Here is a 26,387-nt window from a genome sequence, read left to right as displayed (position 1 = left end):
AGATTTCACAGGCCGTGACCTTTACAATCTTGCATGAGCCAATGAACACACAAGCTTCCTGTGATCATGTGAAAAATGTGCCCACTGAGTTACAGGTTCTGCCACCGACAGGTTACAGGTAGATAAATGTGGCCATAAGAATTGTATGCATTTCCGAGAGGTCCTTTAAATAATTAAAAAATTCAAGGCCTCTTAAAACGTCATGTAATCCAAAGGAAGCAGTGTTTGGGGTATTAAAAAAGATGAGCCATAATGAATAATTGGATGAAATTCAGATGCAGCATCCAAAGAGAGGTCAGTGATACCTGAAGCCACAATGGAAGCTCTTGCTAATGAGGTCGGCTAGAGATACCGAAGAGACAGAGAAACTGGTACTGAGAAGAGTACGGGCACTCTGAAAGTAAATCCACTGAAAGGAAGACTCAGATGCAAACCAGCAACAAGCTGAAATGCCCAGTGAGTGCACAGCTGTGAGCCCCTCGCGGAGGGAAAAGAAGCAAGTATCAGTGAACTGAGTAATCCCCTCAAGCCATCAGGATGGGAAGGGTCCACTCAGCTCACACTCAGACACCTACTCTATCTTGAGAGATGATTACACATCAAGCAAGATCTACAAAACCTGGACTAGAAACCACTATGCGCTTGAACCTGACCTAATGATATATTTATGAGGTACTGAGTTAGCTCCTAGACGTGGTGCACAATGCTTTCAAATACCTGGCCTGATAATGACATTTGTTCACATCTTATGAGTAACAATAAGTGTCTGCTAGGAAGGTGTATATATACCAAATACACCTGTTTGTTGACTAGTCTCATGGCCAGGCCCATGCTGGGCTGGAATGGTGCAAAGACGAGTACAATGTCATCCTGTTTTGAGTGGTTCACAGCCTAGGAAAGGGAAGCACCGTATGCCTCCTTATTTCCCTATCCCAAACACCCCTTTTTTTTCCAGACATCACTCCTTAGAAGCCAAAATCTCAGCATCTCCCCAGCACAGACTCTCAGAGCTTCCTATTAGCCAGGCAGTGTGGAGGGAGGGAGTGTACGGAGGGCTCTCGTTACTCCTGTGACCCAGGAGAGACACAGGAACTCATCTGCTAAACTTCCATTTGCCGTCTTTCTCATGCCTCTTTATAAGAGAGCTCTGATGGGTTTTCTTTGACTCTGTGCTCTCTTGGTTCCTTGTTGGTGTCAAGGTGATGCTAGCTGCATAAGGTTGACTTCAGAAACATTATAGCTTTCTCTGAAGTCTGAAACTGTTTATTTTTTATTTTTTGGACACACCTTGCGGCTTGCAGGATCTTAGTTCGAACCTGTGCCCCCTGCAGTGAAAGTGCAGAGTCCTAACCACTGGACCGCCAGGGAATTCAGGTCTGAAACTGCTTAAATACGACTGATCTCTTCTTGAAGGTTTGGTAAGTCTCAGCTATAACACCATCTGGTGATAGTGAGGGTGATGGTGATGGGGTGATGACATGATAATATGATGACAGGATATTGACTATGTATGTGTCAAACACTGTTTTAAAGGCTTTATATGTATGTGTAATCCTGGACAGCAGTTATTGTTATTACCTCATTTTACCAAAGAGAAACAGATGCCCAGAGAAGTTGAGAAACTTGCCTAAAGTTACACCCCTACTAAGTGGTACAGTCAGGGTGCACACAGTTGATTAGTTTTCTAATCCACATAGTTGTATTCCTGACCCTCTCTCTGTTTTTAGGAGTAGACATGTCACATTTCTGTCATGTTTACTGGTTCAACTTTCCCGGAAAATTATCCATTTCATTAGATTTTTGAATATGAAATAATCTCCTTAATATTCTCTTATAATTTTAGAAGTAGCCATATTTGAAGCGATTTCTTCTTGTCCTTAAGGTTATTTTTCTTATTCTCTCTAGATCAAACTTTTGAAGCTTTGCATGTTTGTTGAACTTCTCAAAGAATGAACTTTTGGTTTATAATTAAGGTCTATGCTTTCTGATCATTTTCTATATTATTGGTTTCTGATTTAACATAAAAAAACCCTTCCTCCTTCTTTATTTAAACTTTCATTGTTCTTTTTTCTTGACTGTCATTTACTGCCAATATTTTGTATTTTCTAATAAATGCATTTAAGGACATAAATATTCCTGTAATTACTGCTTTAGCCAAATCCCACAGTTTTTGATTTATAGCTACTCATTGCCATTATTTTCTAAAAAGCCTATAATTTCAATTTCCAGTTCCTTTTAATACAAGAGTAATTCCACAAGGAGCTTATTTTTGGTCTGTCCTTGTTATTTATAATTTCATTAGGTTTGATCAGAGACTGTGGTCTCTGTTATTTCTACTTTGACAATTTCTTTTTCTTCTGTGATGTGATAACTACGTTCTATTTCTATTATGTCTTATGAATGTCTAAAAGTGATATATATTTATATTCTCTTTTTGCTGGAAACAAAGCATGTTCTTTCAATATATCTATTGTCAGAGCCTGATGAGTTAGTTAGATCCCCAGTGGGCTGACTTACTGTCTCAATTTGGTCTGTCAATTTTAGAATGTATTATTATTTCCAACAAAGATTGTGGGTTTGTAAATACATCTGAACATTTTAATAGTGTCTGTTTATTTCAGAGAGATGCTGGAGTGCATAAAGATTTATGATTCTTAACTTTTCTTGGTGACTGTACTGTAATATGTCTCTTTTTTCATGCTAAATGCCTCTCACTTGAACTCTATATTGTCAGAAATTTATATTATTGCAGCTTTCCTATTTCTGTAAGCTGGTTCCTGAAATAACTCTTTTCCATCCTTTATTTCCAACATTTCTCTATCTTTTAATTTTAGCTAGATCTTTTAAAGGTGGCACAGAAGTGGCCTTTGGCTTGTAGCCTCAATCTTTGAGTGTCTTTCCAAGAACAGGACACTTTCATTCATTCACAATTATGAAATTTGTTAGTATTTGACCAGTTCTTTCTATCTTATTTTCTTAAAATGTTTGGTAAAATTCACACAGAAATCACTTGAGTAAAAAAAAAAATTTAATACAGTTAATAGATAAATACCCATTTAAATTTTGATTACATGCACATCAGTTTTGATAAGTTGTATATTGAATGAATTTTCCCATTTTATCTAAATTGTAGATATTTTTGGCCTTGAGTAGTTCATAACATTCCATATTTATCTTGTTAAAATCTGTAGGATCTGTAGTAAATCCCACTTTATTCCTTATATTATTAGCTTGGGTGGTTTGTGATTACTTTTCTTTTCTTCTTGATCAGTCTTGCTAGTGGTTAGGCATTTAAAATAAATTTTAAAGAACCAACTTTTAGCCAAAAGTTGGTTGTTTTTTCTGTTGGTTGTTTTCTGTTTTACTGATTTCTTCTTTAGTATATATTCCCTTCTAGTCACTGGATTTGTTCATCTTTTTCTGGTTTCCTATGTTGGAAATGTAAACAACTGACTTTAACTTTCTTTTATTTCACATATAAGTGTTTTAAAGCTCTCTAAATCCTCTCTAAATTAGTGTTATAGATACAGTCCACACATTTTACTTTGATATACCAAACATTTTCTACTTTGCCTTGATTTTTTAATTTGACTCATAGGTTATTCAGAAGTATATAGTTTAACATTGAAATAGTTGGGATTATTTTTAGATATTCTATTGTTTTCAATTTCTAAGTTGGCGTTGGTATAGTTAGGTATGTCTGTAAGTTTTTCATCTTTTCATATTTATTTCAATCTTTTCAAATTTGTTGAGATGATTTTATTTTATATCTTGGTCAATGTTCCATGTACAGTTTAAAATAACATGTATTTTACTGTTGGACTTAGTGTTCTATGAATGCCAATTCATAGGTTGACAATCTTGCTCAGCTTTTCAATATCCTTATATATAGTAAGATATAAAAGGGATACTAAATATCTAAATCTGATTATTGATTTGTCTAATTCTCTCTTTTTTTTCAGGTTTTTTTCCTTTCAAGTATTTTATAGCTGTGTTTTAAGTATACGCCATTTAATGATTTTATGTTTTCTGACAAACTGAACTTTTCCTCAATTTTCAATTGTTGCTCTTTATCTCTGTTAACACTTCTTGCCTTCATGTCTACTTTGTCTGATATCAACATATGTACAGTAACTTTCTTATGCTTACTGTTTATATGATCTCTATTTTCCATCTTTTTAACTCTAACCTAACTTCCTTCTGTATTTAAAGAGCATCTCTTGTAGACAGTATGTGGCTTTGTCATGCTTTTATTTGGAGTGTTTAGTCCTTATACATTTAATAATAAACCTACCATATTACCATCTCTTGTCTATTGTCCTACTGCTTGGCTTGTATGGTGTGGTCCATTATATTTGTCGATATTCTTTATTTTAAATCTGCCATTTTACTATTTGTTCTCTATTTGTCTCATGTCTTTTTGGTTCTGTTTCTCCCTTATTGCCGTTTTTCATTAATCTAATATTTTCATAGGACTTTTAATTTCTTCTATTGATTTTTTAGCTATACCTTTTTGTACTTTTTAGTGATTGCTCAAGAAATAAAATATACATGATTAATTTATCAGAAGTTACTTAGCATTAATATTTCATCACTTTGAAAATACATAAGGTCCTGACAACAATACAATCCCGCTCTTCTCTGCATCTTAATTCTTAGTGTAGTTCTTATTTTTGCATTAAATGATCAGCAGTCTTTTAGACAAAATAATACAATATAAGGGTCGAGTCTTTTATACTTTTACATATTAAGCATGTTCTGCTCTTCATTCCCTCCTGTAGATTCAAGTTTGCCTCTGGTATCATCTCAGTTCAGCTTGAAGAACTTCCATTAGCACTTCTTATACTATAGGTTTGCTGGTAATGAATTCCTCTAGCTTTCTTTCATTTGCAAAATGTCTTTCATCTCATTTTTAAGAAAAGGAATACTTTTACTGAATATTTAATTCAGGATTGACTATGCTTATATCAGTGGTTCTGATAAGAAGTCAGCCAATATTTCCATCACTGATGCCTTGTATGAAATGTCTTTTTTCCTCTGGCTTCATTTACAGGTTTTTTTTCTTTCTTTCTTTTTTTCTTTGGCTTCAACAGTTTGAGTATAACACACCACATGTAGTGTTATTTATATTTATTCCCCTTGCTGTTCACAGAGGTTCTTGCCTTTGGAGGCTAATGCATTTCAACAAATTTGGGAAAATTCATCACTAAGTGTGCTGGTAATTTCCTGTTTGTTTTCAAACCCTTTTCCATTCCATCTCCTACAAACTCCATTTTCCAGACTCTTTGCCAACTGGTTCTAACAAGGTTTGGCCAATGGGAAGTAGCAGGGAATGACTGGAAGGGGGAAGGAGGAAGCATGGGTATCTCTCCTTACTCTCTATGTAGCAGCCATTCTCTGAACGGGCTGCAACTCCTGCTGTCTCTGAGGTTCCAGATCCCTGTCGGGGAAAAATCCTGCATGGTCATGGCTCTAGCCTCTGCAGGCAAGTCCAGGATCCTGCATTTCTGGTGATACCACGTCCCTCCTGTGTCCTTTCAAACCTAGGATGGTAGCAGATTCCTCCCTTGCTCACCACTTGGTTGCTTTCCTGTTTCGTTTCTCAGCTTTCCCCTCATTCTGTAAGCACTTCACTTTATTAAATTCCCATGGTGAAATACCTGAGGCCATTTCTGTTCTCTTTACAGGACTCTAATCCATTAACTCAAGTTTTTTTTCTAGGTATTATGATAGCATTAGTGGTTAGATGGAAACTTAGGAATAATTAACATCAGTTACTTCAACTTTCTTCCTTTTCCCTTTGAAAAAGAGCCAACCATTCAGTTTTAATTAGAAGTATGGAGACAATATCTACATATTCCATAGGATACGCCATAGCTGAATTTCCTTACGAATGGATAAGTGATAATGGATTATACTGGCCTTTAATTACACAAATCTCAACAGATTTAATGACAATTATCATGGTTTAATCTATATTCAAATCATATGACTTATTTTGTGAATCAGAATTTAAATAAAAGATTCATGTACTATAGTGAGTTTCATAGGCTCTTGTTTTCTAAAGTGCATTTCAATGTTCGTTGTTAGGAATAATTATTCCACCATGAAGATGCTTGATAGAAATCCTGGACATTCTGGAATTGGGTCAAACAGCTATATTAGAGCCCAAGAAAACAATAAGGGTGTTAAAATTTGACTCCCACATTTTATAATAATCCACTGGATACAGTGAACAGTATCTGGTGATATATTTTCCTTAATGTATCTGATGACCCCTACTTTGCTTCTTCTCAAACGTCAGAATCCATTAAAGGGGGACGAGAGGTAGATAAGGGAAAACAGTGGTCCTGATATGATGAACTATCTGTGTTTTGGTGGAATGGATGACAAATGCTCATTAAAGCAGGAATGAGTATTCTTAAAAGTATGTTATGACACAAACTATCAAACGTGACTCAATAAGAAACAGAAAATCTGAATAGGCCTATAAAAGTAAAGAAACTGAATTAGTAATTAAAACATAAAACAAAAATAAAAACTACTCACAAAGAAAAGCTCATGCACAGATGGCTTCACTGGTGAGTTCAACAAAACACTTAAGGAAGGATTAATACCACTTTTCCACAAACTCTTCCAGAAAATAAAGGGGACAGAACAGTTACTAAGTGGTTCTATGAGGCCAGTGTCACTTTGATACTAATACCAGACGAGGACAGCACAAGAAAACGAAACTAGAGACCAATATCTCTTATGAACATAGATACAAAAATCCTTGTCAAAATATTAGCAAACTGAATCTAGTCACATATAAAAAGGATTATATACCGTGACCAAGTGGGATTTATCTGAGAAAGGCAAGGTTGGTTTCATATCTGAAAATCAATTAATGTGATACACTGTACTAATAGAATAAAGGAAAGATAACCTACATGATCATCTCAATAGCTCAGTTTAACAAAGTCCAACACTCTTTTATTATAAAAACACTCAACAGACTATAATCAAAGGGATTTCCTTTATCCTGATAAAAGGCATCTTTGAAAAACACACAGGTAACATCATACTTAACAATGAAAGGCTGGATGCTTTCCTCCCAAGATCGTACGTGTGCCATGGCTACTTCTATGGAATGTTATACTGGAGGTTCTAGCCAGGGAAATTCGGCAGGAAAATGAAATAAAAGGCATGAGATTGGAGAGGAAGAAGTACAACTATCTCTCTGTGTAGTTGATATGATCTTGTATGCAGAACATGATGTCACAACCTGAGATCCAGACCTAGAGTGGCTCACATTCGGGGTGACCTGCTCCACCGGGGTGGGCTGTCCAGTGCTCCAGTCCAGACATTGACATTCTTGTCTGGTTGAATGTAACTTTCATCCCAGAGAACGAGAACTACCGTAAGGCAAATTCATGGTTGGTCAAAAGCTCTTAAATATAACCATTTATCCTGCCTGTTCTATCAAAAGCGTGTTCAGGCTCATTAAGCATGGATACAGTGAACAGTATCTGGTTGTTTGTGTAATGCAATCAATTTTTAACATTCTGGTTGCAAAACTTTTTTTTTTAAACAAACAGGCATAATTGATTTATATACTCACTGTAAAGCAAACTTGACTCTCCCCTGTCAGGAGGCAAGAAAAATTACACTTCTTAGTGATAATTTTTGACTTGGACACTTTAATACAGTGTATTGTTACAGTATATGGAAAAGGCTGATTTGAGACAAGGTCTTTGCTCCTTCTGGTTTTTTGCCAGTTAGTTTATCGCTTACAGGTGGTCCTGATGGAGATGCGGATGCACTTTTGATGACAGGAAAAATGCAGCAGAGAGATACATCCTTCCCCCAAAATCTAAGAGTTATATTAATTATAAACCACTTCTATGGGTACATAACGGTGTCTTTCTCTGGAATTCTGTTTAATGTGATGACTTTCGTATCCCTTCTCCCTCTGTGCCCTCAGCTTCCTCCCCCTGAGAATGATGCAGATTCTCTCATCAAAGCTCTGTTCACGTCTGTTACATGGTATTTAGCAAGGATAATAAGAACCGAAGGAAAAAAAAACTTTAACTATACATTAGCATGAAATAATAAAAATCCCCCCCTCTTTAAGTGATAGGTGATAGAACCTCAAAATGAAAGGTTCTTTGTTAAAAGAAAGAATCGAAGAATGAAAAGGAGAAAAGGCATTTAAATATTCATCACCATTACAGATTATTGCAGCCTTTCTCCGATAATAGGACTTAGCAGCTTTGAGATGTTCCGCCCACTTGAAAGTCCTGTGAGGCTGGAAAGGGAAAAGGAGTTACATTTGGCAGAGATAAGAGCTTCCACTTCATGCCAACAATAAGGTCTGAAGACCTGAATTTTCCGAAGGTCTGCAGTGTTCTCCTTCTACACTCACTCCTTAGGTGAGCTCATCACCTCCCAGGGATATAAATACTACCTACGCGCTGATTCTTCCAAATTATGACTCCAGCTCTGACTCCTTCCATGAGCCACTGGCTCACATACACCCTCCCCTCCCCACCGTGAAGCCCCACCACCTGGACACTTAATATGCACACACATGCCTTTGATGCTCAGAGCTGAGCCTTTCATTCCATGCTCCTCTCTGACTTGTTCCTTCCCCTGGAGTCTCCCTCTCTGTAAATGGCTGCCCAATTTTTCCATTTGCTCAGGCCGAAAACAAAAAACAAAACAATCCACAGAACTTAGCTTTCTCTTATTCTTCATCTCCAATCTAATAGCAAGACTTTCCTCATCGCTCTTCATAACACATCTCAGAATTTGATCACTTTTTACACCTCCACTGCTACTCAAGTGCAAACCATCATCTTCCTTGGTCTTCCTATTCCTACCCTCTCCCTCTTCCGGAACAGCAAGAACAATACCCCAAGCACAGCCACAGCATGTCCTCAGCTGAGAACCTTCCAGGGCTTCTCATCACACTCAGCATTCAATCCGAAGTTCTCCAGTAGCCTGTGAAGGTCACCACGACCTGCCCATCTCACTGCTCCTGTGATCCCATCTCCATACTCTCTCAGGGCTTACTCTGCTCCTGCCATCCTGCCTCCTTGCTGGTCCTTGAACACACCTGTGACTTCCATCATCTAGAATGTTCTTCTGCCAGATATCCACGTAATTCTCATTTCAATTCATTCAGACTTCTCTTCAATATCACTCAATCAGTGATACCTTCCCTGACAGCCCTCATCTGAATTACCACTTTCCCTCAGTCTATAGTAGCCTACTCTTTAATTTTTCTTAAAGCTTATTATAACTGAATTAATATGTATTTGTTTATTACATTAGTGTTGTGCCTCCTAATAGAATGTAAGCTGTATGAGAGAAAGGACTTTTGGGGGGTTACTTACTGCTGCTTCCCCAGCATCTCGAACTATGCCTGGTATATGATAGCTTGATAAACAGCTGTAGGGTGATTCCACAAATGATGGACAGAATGTATGTATGAATTTCTCTTATGGATTTCTATTTTTATTACAAATGCTCAGAATATTGCCCAGATACAAAGTAAAAGTATAATGGCCTGTTTCATTGAGTAAAAACGCATTCAGCTCCCTTTTTATTGTTATTGTCCTTCAAATCTTACTGTATCAGTGACATATAGGTAACCACAACTAAAATCACCTTTCATTCCTGGAGAGATTACTGGTTTTCATGAAATCCATTTTTTCCTGATAATAGAATTTTCAGATGGGCACCCTGTTACACAGACTAAAGGCTACACATTCCAGCCTCCCTTGCAGCTAGGTTTGCACATGTGACTAAGATCTCAGTCTTGAGTTATAGACCAAAGTGTCATGAGGTAGTTTCTTGGAGGCATCCGCAGAGACTCAGTTATAAATGCTTTTGCCTTCTGCTTCTGGGTCTGTTCCTCCATCTTGTTGCTCAGAATGTGGATGCTGCCATCTTAGAAATGAAGATGAGGACCAAACTCTAGGGAAAGCAGAGCTGTGTGCTGGAGGGAACCAGGACTCCCAAGGAATCTGAGGGACCTCGGGCCTTTGATTATGGAGAAGGAATAAAACTTCTAACTTATATTCAAGCTACTAACTGTGAGGCATTTCCTTACTTTCAGGTGACCTGAATCCAGAGTTGAATACTGTTCATCTCAGTAAAAGGTACCTGGTTCATTTATCTTGGACAGTGAGAATTATCTTGCTTCATTTTTTGCTTCCCTTCCCTTCCCTTCTCTTCCTTCTTTATTTTTTGCTTTGCCCAAAGATTCACATCCACTGCATCAAGGTACGCAGGGAGCAAATTACCTTCATGGTATCCAATATGGGGGCCAACCAATTTGGTTGCCCACCAAAGAAAACTGCCTTCACAAAAGTTGTTCTCCACCATTTCTGTTTAGAAAACCAAGCCTTCTTTCAATGGACATGAACGATTCTACCATTAAACTTTCTCCTATTTTTTTCCCCTTTTTGAAGATAACAAAATAAAAGCAACTCTTTTGAAATGATTATTAAATCATTAATGAGCATTGATTATTAACATGAGTAATAGAATGCGTATTAAAGAATCTCAGTGGAAATAATAGAGACATTTTATATCATAATTTGATATTAATTTTCCTTAAGGAAAATGTCATTATTCTTAATTTTGCTTGGGTAATGAAACATATGATATCTCACTGAACCTTATTAGGAAAAAACATTCTTATTTTAATAATTGCCATGAATGGTTTAACATAATCTATTTAGTTTGGCAGACAATATGAATGAAACTACTAAAAAATGTAAAAATTCATGCTCGCTCATTTCTGGTCTTTGAAGGTAGCTCACATTTCTGATACAGTTATAGTACAAAGCTGACAGAAGTGAGAGAACAACTCCAAAAAGAGGGGCCAACTAATAATTTAATTACATCTGCTCAAATCCTGAGACTAGAGCCAGATTTGAAAATTATGGGCCCAAAAGGGATGATGTAAGGCCCCCTTTCAGGGAAACACTTCCCCTTTCTGGTCCTTTCAAGGTCATAAGTTCCTCCTTAGTTATTCATTCACTCACTATTTATTCATTTACTCACTCATTTAATCATTTCTCTCCTTCCCCGCCCCCCCAAAACATGAAGCAGTTTACCAAAAGAACAAACAAAATAAAACTGTAATTCAGCATATTTAAAAACAAGCTAGGGCATATTAGAAAAAGTGAGACGTGCCATTATCTCAATAAACATGCTTCATAAAATACAACAGAATTATTATTTTTAAATGGATGCACTCAGAGCAAGGAAGAGAACACACTAGACACACAGAGGGTATTCAAAGTAGAATGCCAAGAGGCACTGACACTAGATGGCCTGGGAGGGACCAGGGGCTGATACATGCCATGGAGTGAATGTGAGATTTAATGTCAGTACAAGGTTGGTGATGCTCACAGGACTTTCTCAAAGGAAAACTAGAACTGAGCTCTTGAATAAAGTCAGAAGGCATAAAGGCCTGTCCTATCAGGAAACATAAAAACTATGCCCAACAGCCTGGTAATTTTCGGGGATGCCAAGTACCTGTGTAGGGTCATAAGTGGAAAAGGAATAATCTTTGACAACTGAGATCCCCAATCCTGATCCACATTAAGGGGCTAATCAAACTCACATGACCTAAGTATTTTTAAAAAATACTGTGGCTTGAACTGGTGAACCCCAGAGGTCCTGGCAGAGATACAGTGAAAACTATATCATAGTGATACCTTCAGAACTCAGAACACATGAGATCACCATGGACCTAAACCCTTGCTTTGATGAACTCACAGTTGAAATTACAGATAACAGAAGGAGACACATGACCACAAAAGAGACAATAGTGAGAGTAAATAACAGAATTCATGCACTTATGAACCATAAATAACAGAAGGAAACAAGTGATATTTTCATACAACATGTTTAAAATCTGAAAATAAATGGAAAAAATATAAAGCATAGGTAAAATAGAGAATTATAAGAAAAACTCAGATAAAAAGTAGACTTCTTAGATATGAAAAAGTGATCTTTGAAATTATAAACTCATTGTGGATGAGGAATTCACCAGAATGCAGCACAAAGAATTAAAGAGGTGGAAACTTTGAGGAAAAATTACAGGACCTGGAGCACAGAATGAACAGCACAATGTACAGTTAATAAGCGTTGTAGGAGGAAAGGACAGAGAAAAAGAGAGAAGCAGTATGTGAGGTGAAACAGGCAGTCAATTGCTAACAACTAAGCAAAGACAAGAATCCTCAGACTGAACAAAAATCACAACTAGTCACGTAGGGAAATAAGAACAAGTGCATATCTAGAAACAATACAGTAAAAATCCTGGCCACGCCCCCCCCCCCAAAAAAAGCTGAAAAGCATACAGATAGGAAAGACTGATTCCTTACAAAGGAATGTAATGGGATTGACAGAAGACATTTCCTTAGCAACAACAGAAGCTGAAATTCAATGTAATGATATCATCAAAATAGTAAGGGAAAATAAGAATTTTACACCCAAACTATTATTCAAGGGTAAATTGAAACAAAGCAGCTAAAGATATTTTAATACAAACAAAAAAAGGAGCTATTGCGACTCACAGATACTAACTAAAGGAACTAATAAATGACACACATCAGCAAGAAGGAGTATAAACTTGTAGGAAGAAATAATGTTTACAAAGCACTGATGAACAAACAAAATGATAAAGAATGTGAGTAAGTCTAAATCAATATTGACTGTAATTACCATCTGGAACTAAAATCCTAAGAAATAATTACCTAGAAGAGACATAATGATTAACTTGATAATTTATTAAACTAAGAATATGTGTTAAAATTTCAATGGTAATCATTGAAAGAAAATATATAGGATCCCCCTTCTCTCCCCCCTGCTCTATATATATAGTAAAGGAAAAAATAAGAATAAAGAAAACTTGATCAATCCTTTAGAGGTTAAGAAGGTGGGAGATTTGGGGCATGGGGAAAACCAAAGAAAAGCAAAGTAAATGAAATATAAAATAAGAGAGTAGAAGTGGGTCCACATCCATCAATAAAAGCATCAAAATACAAATGGAATAAAGTCACATTAATATACAAAAAGATATCAGATTGAATAAACAAAAAAAACCCATAACAATAGGTACTGTTTACAGGAAGCATACCCAACCAATAACGTCCCCAAGAGCACAGAAACTTATATATAGTCAGTATGACACAGGCTCAACATTTGTGAAATCTGGATTATGTGCAAATGCATATTTATTATATTATGTTCTGTACTTTTCTGTATCTTTGAAATATTTCAGAGTAAGAATTTAAAAAAAAAGAAAAATTAGGACATTAACGTGAAAGAAAAATGAAGGAAAAAGACTATACTATACTATACTATACTATACTGTGAGGCCGGTATAGAAAGTGCAGGTCTAAAGTCTCCAAGAAAGGCGTCCGCAGACCTTACTCTGCACCTTCTAACTGCCAACACAGAGAGGGAAATGTGACCCGTACCTATTTCACAACACTCATGGTCAAAATCCAACTTGTTGCTCAAGAGAAACACAATAATTGGTAATGATGCCCGAGGGAATGAACTTCGATGGGTTCTCATAAAACAACACAACAGAAAAGAGACAAAAAAATAAAAGCGAAGACAGAAAAGACACCAACTTGATTTTTTTTTAAGTGTAATTCCATGGAATGTTTTTCCTGGTCCCCAGAAGTCCTTTTGTCTTCTTTGGCATCGTATTTTATAACACTCTGGTCACTTTCTCCCCTCCCAAATAGTAGGTGATAAACCCTGTCTTAATTGTGATGTAGAAAATATGAAAATACTCATCCAATAGGAAGATGTAGAAAAATGAATGAATGTCTCTACTTTAGAGTATAAATAAGGGCTCATTCCCCTTGATAACACTTGTTTCAACTACATCACTTTTTACATGCCCTTCAGCTTTACTATTCAATAAGCCCTGTCTGTGCAGGAACAGCTGTTTCTCTCCTGTACCATGTGGCAGAGGCCTGGAACTTAGAAGAAGCTTAATTGTTAGTATTTTTTTTTTCATTGGAAAACTGACAGGTTGACCTTGGCAAATTTCACTGAAGACTGTGTAAGTCTAGAGGAAGAACTCATTTGGCAAATGTATTTCAATGCTCATTTATGGGGGGAAAGAGGAGGAAGGGGGTGGCCAGTGGGAACCTCTTCTAAATGGGGGCAGATAGCTTTGGGATTGTACATGTACGAATAATACGATCACTTGTTATTAATCTTTAAATGCCTTGGTATTGGCTAGTTGTCCAGAAGAACATCCTTTGGGGTATGAAGGGAAAGGCAGACCATTTCTTTCTAGTTTGCTCAGCATCTTCATGAGACAAACTGTAACCCAGACTCAGCAATTCAGGTTGCCCACAAATGCTGGCTGCACCACTGAAGTTAAATGCAATAATACAACTAACTCCAACTAGATTGAAAATGGTCGCTGTGGCCTTTACAAAAGAGGTAATCATGAGTGGAAAGAAAATTTTTCTTAAATTTCTTTCTTATCCCCAATTATTGAAAGGACAAGCATTTTCTTTTAGATTGTAGGATGAGAAAAAATCAGTTTCTTTAAAGAAAGTCAGTTGACTTACATTCCACTCCTTAATAAGGTATAAGAGAACGTCTACCTAGGAATCATGGAGTGATTGGGTTTTCACCAGTAGGAGGAAAAATGTGAAATCTGGTTACCCAGTTCTCTGTACCCAGGTCTCTCCTGGGAGGGGCAAGCTAGACAGTGACTCATAACACTCAGAGATGGTGGAGAGGGTGGGCTTCAGGGAGAACATGAAATCAGAATGGAGGGGTGGGCAAAGTAAGCCCAGAGCAGGTTTTGTCCTTTCAATACATAATAGTGTTGTTTGATTATTAGAAACAACATCTGGTGATTTTGCTCTTTCTGGGTAAACTTACTGGGTTACATTTCTTAGACATGAGCATCAGAATAATATGGAAATCAAAGTAAAATGGTTAAATTTATTTTTTAAAAAATCCCTGGAAGGTCAATCAACATGTCCACTTTGAAAATTCAAAATTACTAAAACTGAGTAAGACACGGGGGCCACTTAGCTTCACAGAGCCTGAAATCACCTCCCCTGCCCGCCATCCTCTCCCCACCCTGCCTGCCGCCCGCCCATGTTACATAAGCGCTCCGTTGGAAACTGTGCATCCTCTCGTAACCCTTAGCATAACTGAGTCCAGCAGAAATACACACCCAGTGAGAATGACAATGTAGAACCGTATGTACTCACTTGGGTAAGACCAGGATCTGCACGATGAAGATGCAGAAGAATATGAGGCAGGCGCAGGTCACGTAATACTTGAAGGCTGGCAGTGCAGTGGCTCGGTACTAAGGGGGGAAAAGAAACCAGGAATGACAGGTTGTCTGAGAGAAGGGCTGAAACAGTCATCCAGCAGGTACATCTAACTGTACCTGGTTCACCCATCACACTCGTCACCTGCAGACTGTGGAGAAAGACAACCTAAGGACAATGGCTGTTCACCTCTGGCAACGAGAGCTTCCTCTCTCCAAACGAGCTGTGAAAGGGTGACTTCAAAGACCATGACTTTCGTGAGTCGACCTGTTCAGAAACCCATGTAGAGGCAATCGAATCCCTCCAGCAAGGAGACAGAGCACCTGGCCAGAAAGACGAGTGAGTGAACTGAATGGACCAATAAACTGTGCAGGTGTCCTGCTTCCCTTGTGGGTCTAAGGTCTGAGATTGCTTGTGGATAGCAACTGACTTTTCACATAGCCATATTTTGCTTTTGAAGAGTACTGAGGAAATGCAATATTCTCACTTTATTTATTTGTTTTAGCTTTTTATTTTGTTATCGAGAGGTGGTGAGTGAAATTATAAGACAGAAGACCAACAGGCTCTGTCCTCTATGAAACATCTGTTTGCCTGTCTGGGCCTTGCTGTTGGACTCTTTCTACTTGCCCAGCATAATCAGCAGTTTCACATGGCTTTCCATAACATCCAGGATCATAAACTGACCAGTGTAGCTGCCCGCCTGGGGCTGCCCTTCTTGGCTTATGCAGGAAAAGCCAGCCAACGCTGCACTCAGTCTGCCACATGTCCCCTTGACTCTGGGGATGGTGTGCCGGGCACTCTCAAGGCTTTCTGCGGACTAACTCATTTAATCCTCACAACAACTGCGTGAGGCAGGAACTATTGCTGTCTCTAGTTTTGTATGAAAAAACTTTGGACCAGAACAACTGATTAACATTCTTAGAAACACACAGCACATGGTGCAACCAGAATCTTCATCCCGCTGGACTGGCTCCCGAACCCCGGCTTCCAACCACGAGGCACTATTGCCTCTCAATGTTCTATAATAAAATTAAAGGAAATCAAGTTTTTGTGGCAATGCTATTGAAGCCTCCTGGCAATGCTGGCAGGTTGCATTAGCGTATCTGCACAAACCGTGTCCCAAGTTATGGGAAGTTAGGTGTGTATTTCTCGGGTTTAGCCTCTGGGATTTTGGTGCAGATGATGGACCTCTGGGTGGTCTGGCTTCTCTTCCTCTATGTCTTGCTGCCTTTTACCCCTCCTGCTGGCCTGAAGAGCAGGTTGGGAATAGGAGGACAAAAAGTGAGCTTAAATCTCAATGCTGTCTAAAGTCTGCCTCTGCAAATATGTACACATGGGGAATGTCAGCAAAAGCTGCATGTTTTAATAATGATCATTTTCTGTTTACTAGAATATTTCTTTGGTGACTTTTGTGACTTCATAGCCAGGATAATTTACAAAGCTGATGAAGAAGCTCTGCTACAATAATTGCTGAAATGTGATTATATTTTATGCACTCAGTTATGTCCTTATTTTATGTGCTTTGTGCAGAGACATGACTTGGAATTTCCTTGTGGTATTAATCAAAGAAAAGGACTTCTATCAGGAAGGAAATAATTTAACATTTAAACAGTAAGTAGTCATTAGTGTCTAAGTTGCTTAATAATAATAAATTGTATCAAACATAAATTTGGTAAACTCTCTGCAGTCAAAGTCCCTGACTTAGAAGCAGAAAATTGATCTTCTTGATCACTAACTAGTACAAAAGAAAGCTTTGGTGTAATTGTAAAATCCAACCTTGATGAGTTTTGGAAAGAATGTTGATATTTTCTATGTCCATTCAATATCCATAAAACAATGAACTGAATTTTCTCAACAGAGTTTTAATACCTGTGCTGTGACTGTTGCCATTAACATAGTAGCTTCTGTTCAAACTAAAACTATAATTATATGGTTAGATGGTGCAAATTACCTCTAACCTGCTCTTTTTCTAGATCAACACACAAAAAAAGGCAAATGAATAAGGCCAACCTAGAACAGTTGTCCTTTCTGCAATAATTACTTAATTCATTTTAGCAAATCCTGGTTAAGCTTGACATGTATAAACTAAATGTCTGGTTATTTATTTGTGCCTGAAATAGCTCTACTTTAGGAGTTAAAATGTGAAAGTATTTAGATGCAACAAAACTTAAAAGTTTCCAATTCTCCCAAACAGGGGTTGAATGTAAATCTCATATTTTTATCAAAAAGTTAAAATAATTTGTGTAAAGACACTGTAAATTTGTCAGAAAGGATTTTGCTTTCTTTTAAAATCTTTTCTAAGAAAATTTCTCACTGAGAAAGCAAGATATTAACTTCTTCCCTTTCCCTTAGCTCCACATCACACAGACATCATTTACTAACAGGCGTGTTGAAAGAGGTGACTAGCCAAAGACAGAAACCTGGTAACCAGAAATGTGGTAAAACGATATATGCCTGGAAGAACCACAGGAAAAGCTAGAAAGAAATCGGATATGGTTAGAGGCAGTTTAAATGTTTCATGTAAGATGCTATGAATACAATTTCATGATGGAATTTTAAAAAAACTAATATTTTGGAAAAATGATTGATTTTGAAGAAAAAAATAGCTTACTTCTTTTTCTAGTATTTTATTGTAGAAAAGCAATGAGATTCTCTGAATGTCTTCAGACTTCAGCCATTGCCTGGAAATAAAAAGGACAGACACATTATAAAACCAAACCTCCAACCAAACATCTGGAACTATTTTTTAAAAATGACTTGCATTTTTCTTTCTTCATAATGCCAAATATGGAATCTAGGTTTGTTAACAGGATATGCAAATATAATATGCTTATTCACATATTGCTCTCCTTGAAAATTCTATATTACAAACCAACTGTCAAACCAAATTGAAACTCAAGTTATCCAACTTAAATAATCAGGGAGATAAGTCATCAAAAGGACTCAAGTACGTCAATAAATTTATTCCCTGATGTCTTACTGAAACCACATGTTACTTTCATCTCCTAAAGGATCTGGTTCAGAGAGAAGCACCATTTTTCTTAGCTTATAGCAAGCAACACATCACAGAGCATCAGAAATATTTAGAGTGGCTTCCAGATGTAGGCAAGAAGATTTTACTCCTTTCACACTTACTAAAGATACTTTCATTGTCATGTTTTTCATTTCTATAAAGTAAAAAAAAAGTCATGCTTGAATACAGATTTCAAAAAATGGGTACAAATACTAATATAAGAAGCAATCAGGTCAGACCACTAACATAGTACATTGATGCCAACATAAACACACACATACATAATACATATATATCTCTCAGATGTTGAAAAATAAAAGGCATATGGAAGTAACATTCTTATACATTGATTGACTTTCAGAAATCTGTTTTGGGAAAGCAGTTGAGATAGAGAAAGACCTTAAAGACAAAACTCTTCTTCACTAGAACATTGTGTATAATCGCAGGTTAAACGGCCACCCTGGGTATATGACCCAGCAAGCTGGGCATATGATGCCCGGTACAGTCACATATTTTGCAGTAAAATAAACACACAGTTTATGAAATAAAGGTAAGAAAACAGAGAGATTTCACATTCTTATAGCCATGAGTACAGAGATGTAAGAAAAAATTGAAATCTATGCATCAAGAAAAATACCTAGAAATAAATACAAACAAAATAAATTACCATCTAGGCTAAGTCACTACACTGAGGAATTTTTATTTCTACTTTCTGATTTTTAAAAAAAAAAAAAACTTTTATAATTAAAATATATAATTACCTGAATTGCATATGTATATGCATGTAGTATTTATGCACGAATATCTGCATATTTATGTATATATTTCCAAGTGTATATAACTATATAGCTACATCTACATTTATATCTATACTTATATATCTATATATAGGCAGAGAGAATATATATATATATATATACTTCTAGAGATAAAATGTTATACCTGTGAAAACAACGATCAATTCCCAAGAATTCCTAAATATAGCACTTTTCGAACCCATTGGTCATATCTCTATGGATTTTGACTAACTGCAACGTATCTGGGAGATAAAGACAAATGGGGAAGGCCTTTGACGATCCAGGAATAAAGACCAAGTGAACTGTCACACATTATCACATAATCAACAGGGACAGTCACCTCCTGATTTCAGACTCAGGTCGAAATGTACACTGAGGTTTCACATTAGGGTTGACCCAGTTAACCCAGGACACTGCCTCATTTGAGGAGGAACATCTCCAAGGCTACCTGGACAGCCGTGTGCCTGGAACATCGGGACAGTTCTGAAGACGCTCACAGCACACGCACCACGATGAACTTGAGTCTCCCAGGAGACTAAACCACAGACAGTGCAATTTCAACTATGGCCCAGAAGTCAGTCATGTATCCTAGAATGATTGCCATTAAGAGTGAGAACTTTAAAAATACTTTTGGATTCAAGGTTATAAGCTTTAGGTATCAGGAAAATAAATTTTTTTTTGATATTATGACTGCCCCAGCTGCAGAGATAGGTTATTGTTCTGTTTTATGGCACTAGTTGGAGGAATCCAAGGTTGGTTAATATTAGAAGAAGCAGAAAATAAAATTTAAGAAAAATTTTAACTATACTTATTTTTTAGAACTGTGTATTCATTATGGATATCCTATGAATAATGTATGCCAGTAACTTATTAAAAAGTTTTTTTTCTTTATTACGGATGAAATTTCTATTTAAAAAATGCTCCTGGATAATATATGCTTGGAAGTAAAATGCGAGCAAAATTTATAAAGTGGAGATAAAACCAGCTCCTCATTGGTTAGTGGGGCCCCCATCTTTCTAGGCTTTAGTTACCTGTCTGTCCTGCAGGTGGACAGGAAGCCCTCAAGACAAAGTCTGCCTTTCTTTGTGTCCCCAACACCTAACACAGGTTCATAAGACTTGATCCCTGGATGGATGTTTGGGGAAAGGACGGAATTCCAATTGTTGGTTCAAGGTATTTGCTCATAAGAATCTTGGCTGCAAGCAGAGTTGCTGTACAACTAATTAGCCATAAGGCCGTTTTGCCATAATAGATAAAATAACTGTTGATTCACAATTTTGGATTCATTACACTAGAAAATGATAATATATCAATCTTTGCACATGTTTCAGTGAGCAGTCATCTCTCCCACCCACCGAAACCAACAGTTTACCAAGCTATGGCAAATATATAAAAGGCAGCTAGTAATTGACAACAGTCTTCGAGAGCATTAATCATTGGCTCTTTGACTGATCTAGATACGACAGCTTGTTCTCTCCTGCCGTCTCTACCAAATTTATCATGCAATAGTAGAAGCTGGAGGCAAAAGAAGAATCCAGGTCCTATCCTCCCCAAAAAGAAATGGTTGTATAATTCTTGATGAGTACACATTTCTTTTTAAAAAGTTTTAAATTTATTTTATTTTTCTTAACATCTTTATTGGAATATAATTGCTTTACAATGGTGTGTTAGTTTCTGCTTTATAACAAAGTAAATCAGCTATACATATACATATATCCCCATATCTCCTCCCACTTGCATCTCCCTCCCACCCTCCCTATCTCATCCATCTAGGTGGTCACAAAGCACTGAGCTGATCTCCCTGTGCTATGCGGCTGCTTCCCACTAGCTATTTTACATTTGGTAGTGTGTATATGTCCATGCCACTCTCTCACTTCGTCCCAGCTTACCCTTCCCCCTCCCCATGTCCCCAAGTCCATTCTCTACATCTGCATCTTTATTCCTGTCCTGCCCCTAGCTTCTTCAGAACCTTTTTTTTTCTTTAGATTCCATATATATGTGTTAGCATACAGTATTTGTTTTTCTCTTTCTGACTTACTTCACTCTGTATGACAGACTCTAGGTCCATCCACCTCACTACAAATAACTCAATTTCGTTTCTTTTTATGGCTGAGTAATATTCCATTGTATATATGTGCCACACCTTCTTTATCCATTCTTCTGTCAAGGAACATGGTGAATTTTTTTGCCATTTGACAGTGAAGATCATGAACTAGACAGAATTGTGGTATTTGGCACAGAATTTGGCTTAGATGATTTGGTGAAATATAAGGACTGGGCACGTGATGGGACATTTCAGTACAGTCTGGATATATATCACCAGTGATATATGTTACACATATCGATAAGAAATAGCAGAGTCCCTCCTCTGTTCATTTTACTCCCAGGGGAATCTTCAGAGGCTCAGAGCAGATTTTTTTATATCGTAAAGAATGTATGTCTGATATTAGATACTGAACCCTTAGTGATCGACCTTGAGAAAGAAAGTACCATTGCTTTCTCTAAGATACACCCAAATACAACTAGAACCATGTACCTACACACATTTTAAGTGCATCTAAGTATTTTTTTGCATTTTTATTTTTGCAATCGAATCTTTCAAAATTTTGTTGCTAATGTTTCATGATGTCCATTTCAATGTTTCTCTTTTATTTTCTTTATTTTATCTTTTATGGCAAAACTGTCTTAGGCCAATTAGTCCTGAGGTGAATCCCCTTGCAGCAAAGATATCTATGGTGAGACTACCAGACCCACAGCTACCCTGTGCCTTCCTTTTCCCACAGCAGGTCAGGTTTGGCCAAAGGCTTCTTCCTTGAAGCCATAAGTGATGGGCCCAATTCTTCCTCTTTTGTCCTTAGAGTTAAGGAGGGCACATCCTCCCCACAGGCCTCACGTCTCTGTTGGTTCTCTGAGGTGGCCTCAGTTCCCAATATTGATTCACAGGAAACTCAGAGATTTATAAATGTCATATGGATATTTGGAGTCAGAAAGATTTGTGTGGGAAAATAAGGTCAAATATTTTGGGGAATTGGAACTACAGACAGAGAAGAGAATGGAGAATGTGTGCAATATTCCTGGTCTCCTGACACTGTTCCTGACCCAAGTGGTCTCTGGCACAAAGAAAGTCAACCCCGCCCCTGCGCTACACAAAAAAATGATTATTAATTTATACTAAGTTGCTTTTGTGCCAGGCTGAGGCCAATAAAGGAAATTCTAAACAAGATCTTGACTTGAGCTGAGAGACAAAGTACTTCCACATCCTCATGCAGAATTATTCTGGAATGTTATCACAAAGGGGATGTTAAAATACAGAGAAGACCACTTTCCTTTCATTACGGACTGACTGTTCATATCTCCCACTTCATACGCTGAAGGCCTAACCTGCGGTGTGCGTATCTGGAGACGGGGCCTCCAAGGAAGTAATTAGAGTTGAATGCAGTCCTAAGGGTGGGGACCTGACTCAAGAGAATGAGTGTACTTATGGGAAGTGACACCAGAGAGCTCGCTCTTTCTCTTTTTCTGCGTAGCCCAGAGGAAAGGCCGCGGGAGCACACAGCAAGGGGACTGCCTTTTGCAAGTCAAGGAGAGAGCTCTCACCAGAAACCAACCACGCCGGCACCCTGACTCAGACTTCTAGCCTTCAGAGCTGTGAGAAAATAAATCTTTGTTGCTTAAGTCACTCAGCCCATGGCGTTTTGTACGGCAGTCCCAGCTGACTAACATACCACCTATCTATGCGGCCTTGAATCCAAAGGTCCAAGTGGCCTCAGTTGCGCACTAAGGCCGTGGGTGACCTGTGGCATTTGGGAAAGGTGGTCCATGGACCTGCAGCTGAAATAAATGATGCTGGATAGATGGTCTCTTGGTGTGGAAGCCCAATCCTTCCCCAGCCCTGGGGTTGGCCGGTCATCCACCCATACATGCACTCCACTCCACTCAGACATAATTAAACCTGGGTCCCGTGTCCTTCATTAACTCACCAGCTCCTTTCCTGCACCCCAGAGGCCCCTGTTTCTCCCCTTTTGAACTTTTCACATTACCTCTTTCCTACTGTTTTTCTTTTTTTTTTTTTTAAACCAATCTGGAAGGACCTGACATGGCAATCTCATTCTGAATATTAACTGTACAGCACACTCCTCTATTGAGATGAATCTTACAGGACTGCCCAGCTCCTCAAGAGAAAAATACTGCCGTGGAGGGGATGGTCTGGTTCGTCCACCCACAGGGCTTCCTCTTCCCCACTCTGCACCTCCAGAGAGGAGAAGCTTCTGGTAATCCTCTTTGGGGCAGACCTCTGGTACACATTTTCTTCCCTCTCACCTCGCTGCCGACTAAAAATTGCCACTTGCCACCTTCCTCTACAAGGATTTTGTCACTGGCCACTGCTGTCGCTGACCTTTAACACACCTTCAAAGGAGTTCAGGGTGGAGATCATGAATGAGGCATCTGTGCTCTGGGAAAACTGGCAGAAAAGGCCTTCAGATAGTTCAGATATTTTCAGGAGATTTTATGAGCCCAATTTCTTGCCTCTTCTCACATCTAGAAACGCACTAAAATTATTCATGGACACATCTGCTCCTCGAGAAGGAGCCACCTTCTGCCTAAACGTGTGCTGGGTTGCACGTGCCCCCTTCACCAAGATCACGTATATACTGACCTCCTCCCCACCTCTTTGGACAGTTCCTCAGAGCTACCTGAGAGGCTGTCTCCTGGCCTACAGTCCTCATTTTGCCCCCAGTAAAACTTAACTCACAACTCTCAGGTTGTGCATTGTTTTTCAGCTGACATCACCCACCCAGACTAAGTCAAAACCCCTGTTCTGAGCTCCGTCCTCACGGGGGCCTGGCCATCTCTGGTTTGGCTCTGCAGCATTCACTTTAGGGTCTTCCTGTCTTAAGGAATCCTCTGCATACCAGCAGGATGGAGGTGATCACACAGTCATTGATTAGAACCATTCAAAGTGCTCACGCCCCACCCCCTCAGGCGGACTCCACGTTGCTTCTCAGGGCATCCAACTTCCCACTCAAGCCTCTTTACCCTGAGAGACTCCTGCAGGGGCGTCCTGTGTCCTGATTGTGCTAAAGACTGGGGACCACACCTCTGACCCTGGCGCATCCTGTTATCACACCATGAAGGTTTCCCTCTCTCCCTCTTAGTTTCCTTCAAGGTTTGGCCCAGGTGTCACCTCCTCCGGAAAACTTGAGACTTTTCATCTGTGCTGTCCTGCTCCTCTTTACCTGTCACAACTGTAGGGCATCTGTGCAGTGATCTTTCTTCCCCTCACTCAGAGTTTTGAGGGGTAACACGAGGCCTGGGGTCTTGGTATGCATGTCTGATGCTGAGCAAATGACGACATTGCTCACCCTTTAACAAATGCTTGCTAAATGAGTAAATGAATGAATACATGAAAATCTGCATATAAATCACTGTTTTATGTCAATAGCAGAAAACGACTGAATGGTACATCAAGCCTGGAGTCCCTACTGAATCCTCAAGGGGAAAATCAGATAAGATCAGAAGAACCTCTTATCGAAGAAGAAGAGAGTTTAATGAGCAGGGCATAACAGAATGGGAGTGAAGCTAATTAAAAAAATAGGTGCATAATAGCTTCCATTTAAAAAATTCCCCTTTTGATTTTTGAGTACAGCATGACATTTTCCTCCACTTGATTTCTGAAATGTGTTGGGAAAATTACAGCATAAGCAGTTACACCAACGTTAACCACGACTTTAGCATAAAACTACGTTAAAACACAAAGGTGGTAACTAAACATGTATTTGAGTACAAAACGACACCATACTGACACACAATTCACAAACAACCTTGACAAAAATAAAGCAAAGCCAATGATTGTACTTTCTAATGATTCCTTTAGTAGGAACGTTCTAAAAAGTGGGCATAAAAGTAGTTTAACAAGGTAGGCGTCCTGCATGAAGACATGCTGAGGCTGATTTTATACATTTGTTTTTTATTGTTACTATTATCATTGTAATTGGCTAACCTTTGTCAAGGAACAAGATTTCTTCTCTCTTCTGCTGTATTTTATTCCAGTGGGTTACAGAGTAGTACCTGCTATTTCCTCTGGTCGAATGAATCTACATTGTGTGAAATCAGACTTGCCTGGGTTTTAGCTGCCAGTATATTACAGGTAATCATTTTTTCTCAGTTGTGAGGTGTTGAGGTTTCAATCAGGGCAGAGCTGAGACTGTTTTTTACTTCGATCCTGGTATCAGGCAAAGCAGAGCACCTATCTCGGCACTGCTGGTGTGCCCTGAGTGCTCTGTGGCAGGTGGAAGGCTTTATCTATTTGGGGTATACAGCAGGGATTAGGCAGGTGTGCATTCAACGTGCTGGCATATTTGAATTGCAGCTCTAGCCAGCCCTAGAGACTTTATTGTATATGTATGGAACTCCACACATACACACACCACATACATACATACATACACTCATACGATTCCTCCATAAGTACTGTAAATATTCTGAAATGCACACTTGCAAAGCACAGTCTAAAGAGGTATGCATTTTGCAAAGCTATGTAACTTAATTTTGGAGGCACAGTTCAAGGTGAAAATCATTTACACTTTCCATGAGTCAACTTGCTTGATAAAAATTAAATAGGTTTCCATAAAGATGAAAACTTTCACATAAAACCATTTTTTTTTTTTTTTGCGGTATGCGGGCCTCTCACTGTTGTGGCCTCTCCCGTCGCAGGGCACAGGCTCCGGACGCGCAGGCTCAGCGGCCATGGCTCACGGGCCCAGCCACTCCGTGGCATGTGGGATCTTCCCAGACCGGGGCACGAACCCGTGTCCCCTGCTTTGGCAGGCGGACTCTCAACCACTGCGCCACCAGGGAAGCCCCGCATAAAACCTTTTCATTTGGATCTACTAAGGTTTTCACCGCAGTTTAATTCAATAAACATTTATGGAGCATCTAATGAGTACCAGGAACCACACTGAGTTGTTTACCTCCTGCCCTTCATGAGGTCAGCCATGGCACACACACCTAAGGAGAATTCCAAGGCCGGTGAATGTAATCATTCTGTGCAAGCCATGAAAGCCACCACCTTCTTTAAATCTCGTCTCCTGCCTTTTTGGACCGTTTAAAACTACAATAGCAATTCTTGGCTTTATAGACTGAGTGATATTTTGGCCTCCAAAGAATTGGTCTTCCTCCTGCTGCCTCCATGAGTTCAGATTCTAATGCTCAAGACCCTCTTCCAGGATTTAGAACACAGGTACCTCCACATTC

General features: G+C 38.6%; 1 protein-coding gene across 1 annotated transcript in view; it reads right to left on the bottom strand.

The window, feature by feature from the left end:
* ADCY2 (adenylate cyclase 2) overlaps nt 1-26,387 on the bottom strand; it is a 434,114-nt gene that overhangs the window by 84,277 nt on the left and 323,450 nt on the right. Inside the window, exons 13-14 of the mRNA XM_060146855.1 lie at nt 17,935-18,004; nt 15,261-15,358 (exon numbers count right to left, since the gene is read on the bottom strand). Of these exons, the coding sequence (XP_060002838.1) occupies nt 15,261-15,358; nt 17,935-18,004 (168 nt within the window). The remainder of the gene's footprint in view (nt 1-15,260; nt 15,359-17,934; nt 18,005-26,387) is intronic.

Source organism: Lagenorhynchus albirostris, chromosome 3 (assembly GCF_949774975.1).
Source record: "Lagenorhynchus albirostris chromosome 3, mLagAlb1.1, whole genome shotgun sequence".
Classification (NCBI taxonomy): domain Eukaryota; kingdom Metazoa; phylum Chordata; class Mammalia; order Artiodactyla; family Delphinidae; genus Lagenorhynchus; species Lagenorhynchus albirostris.
The sequence above is the reverse complement of the archived record's forward strand: the minus strand, read 5'-3'. Positions and strand labels throughout refer to the sequence as shown.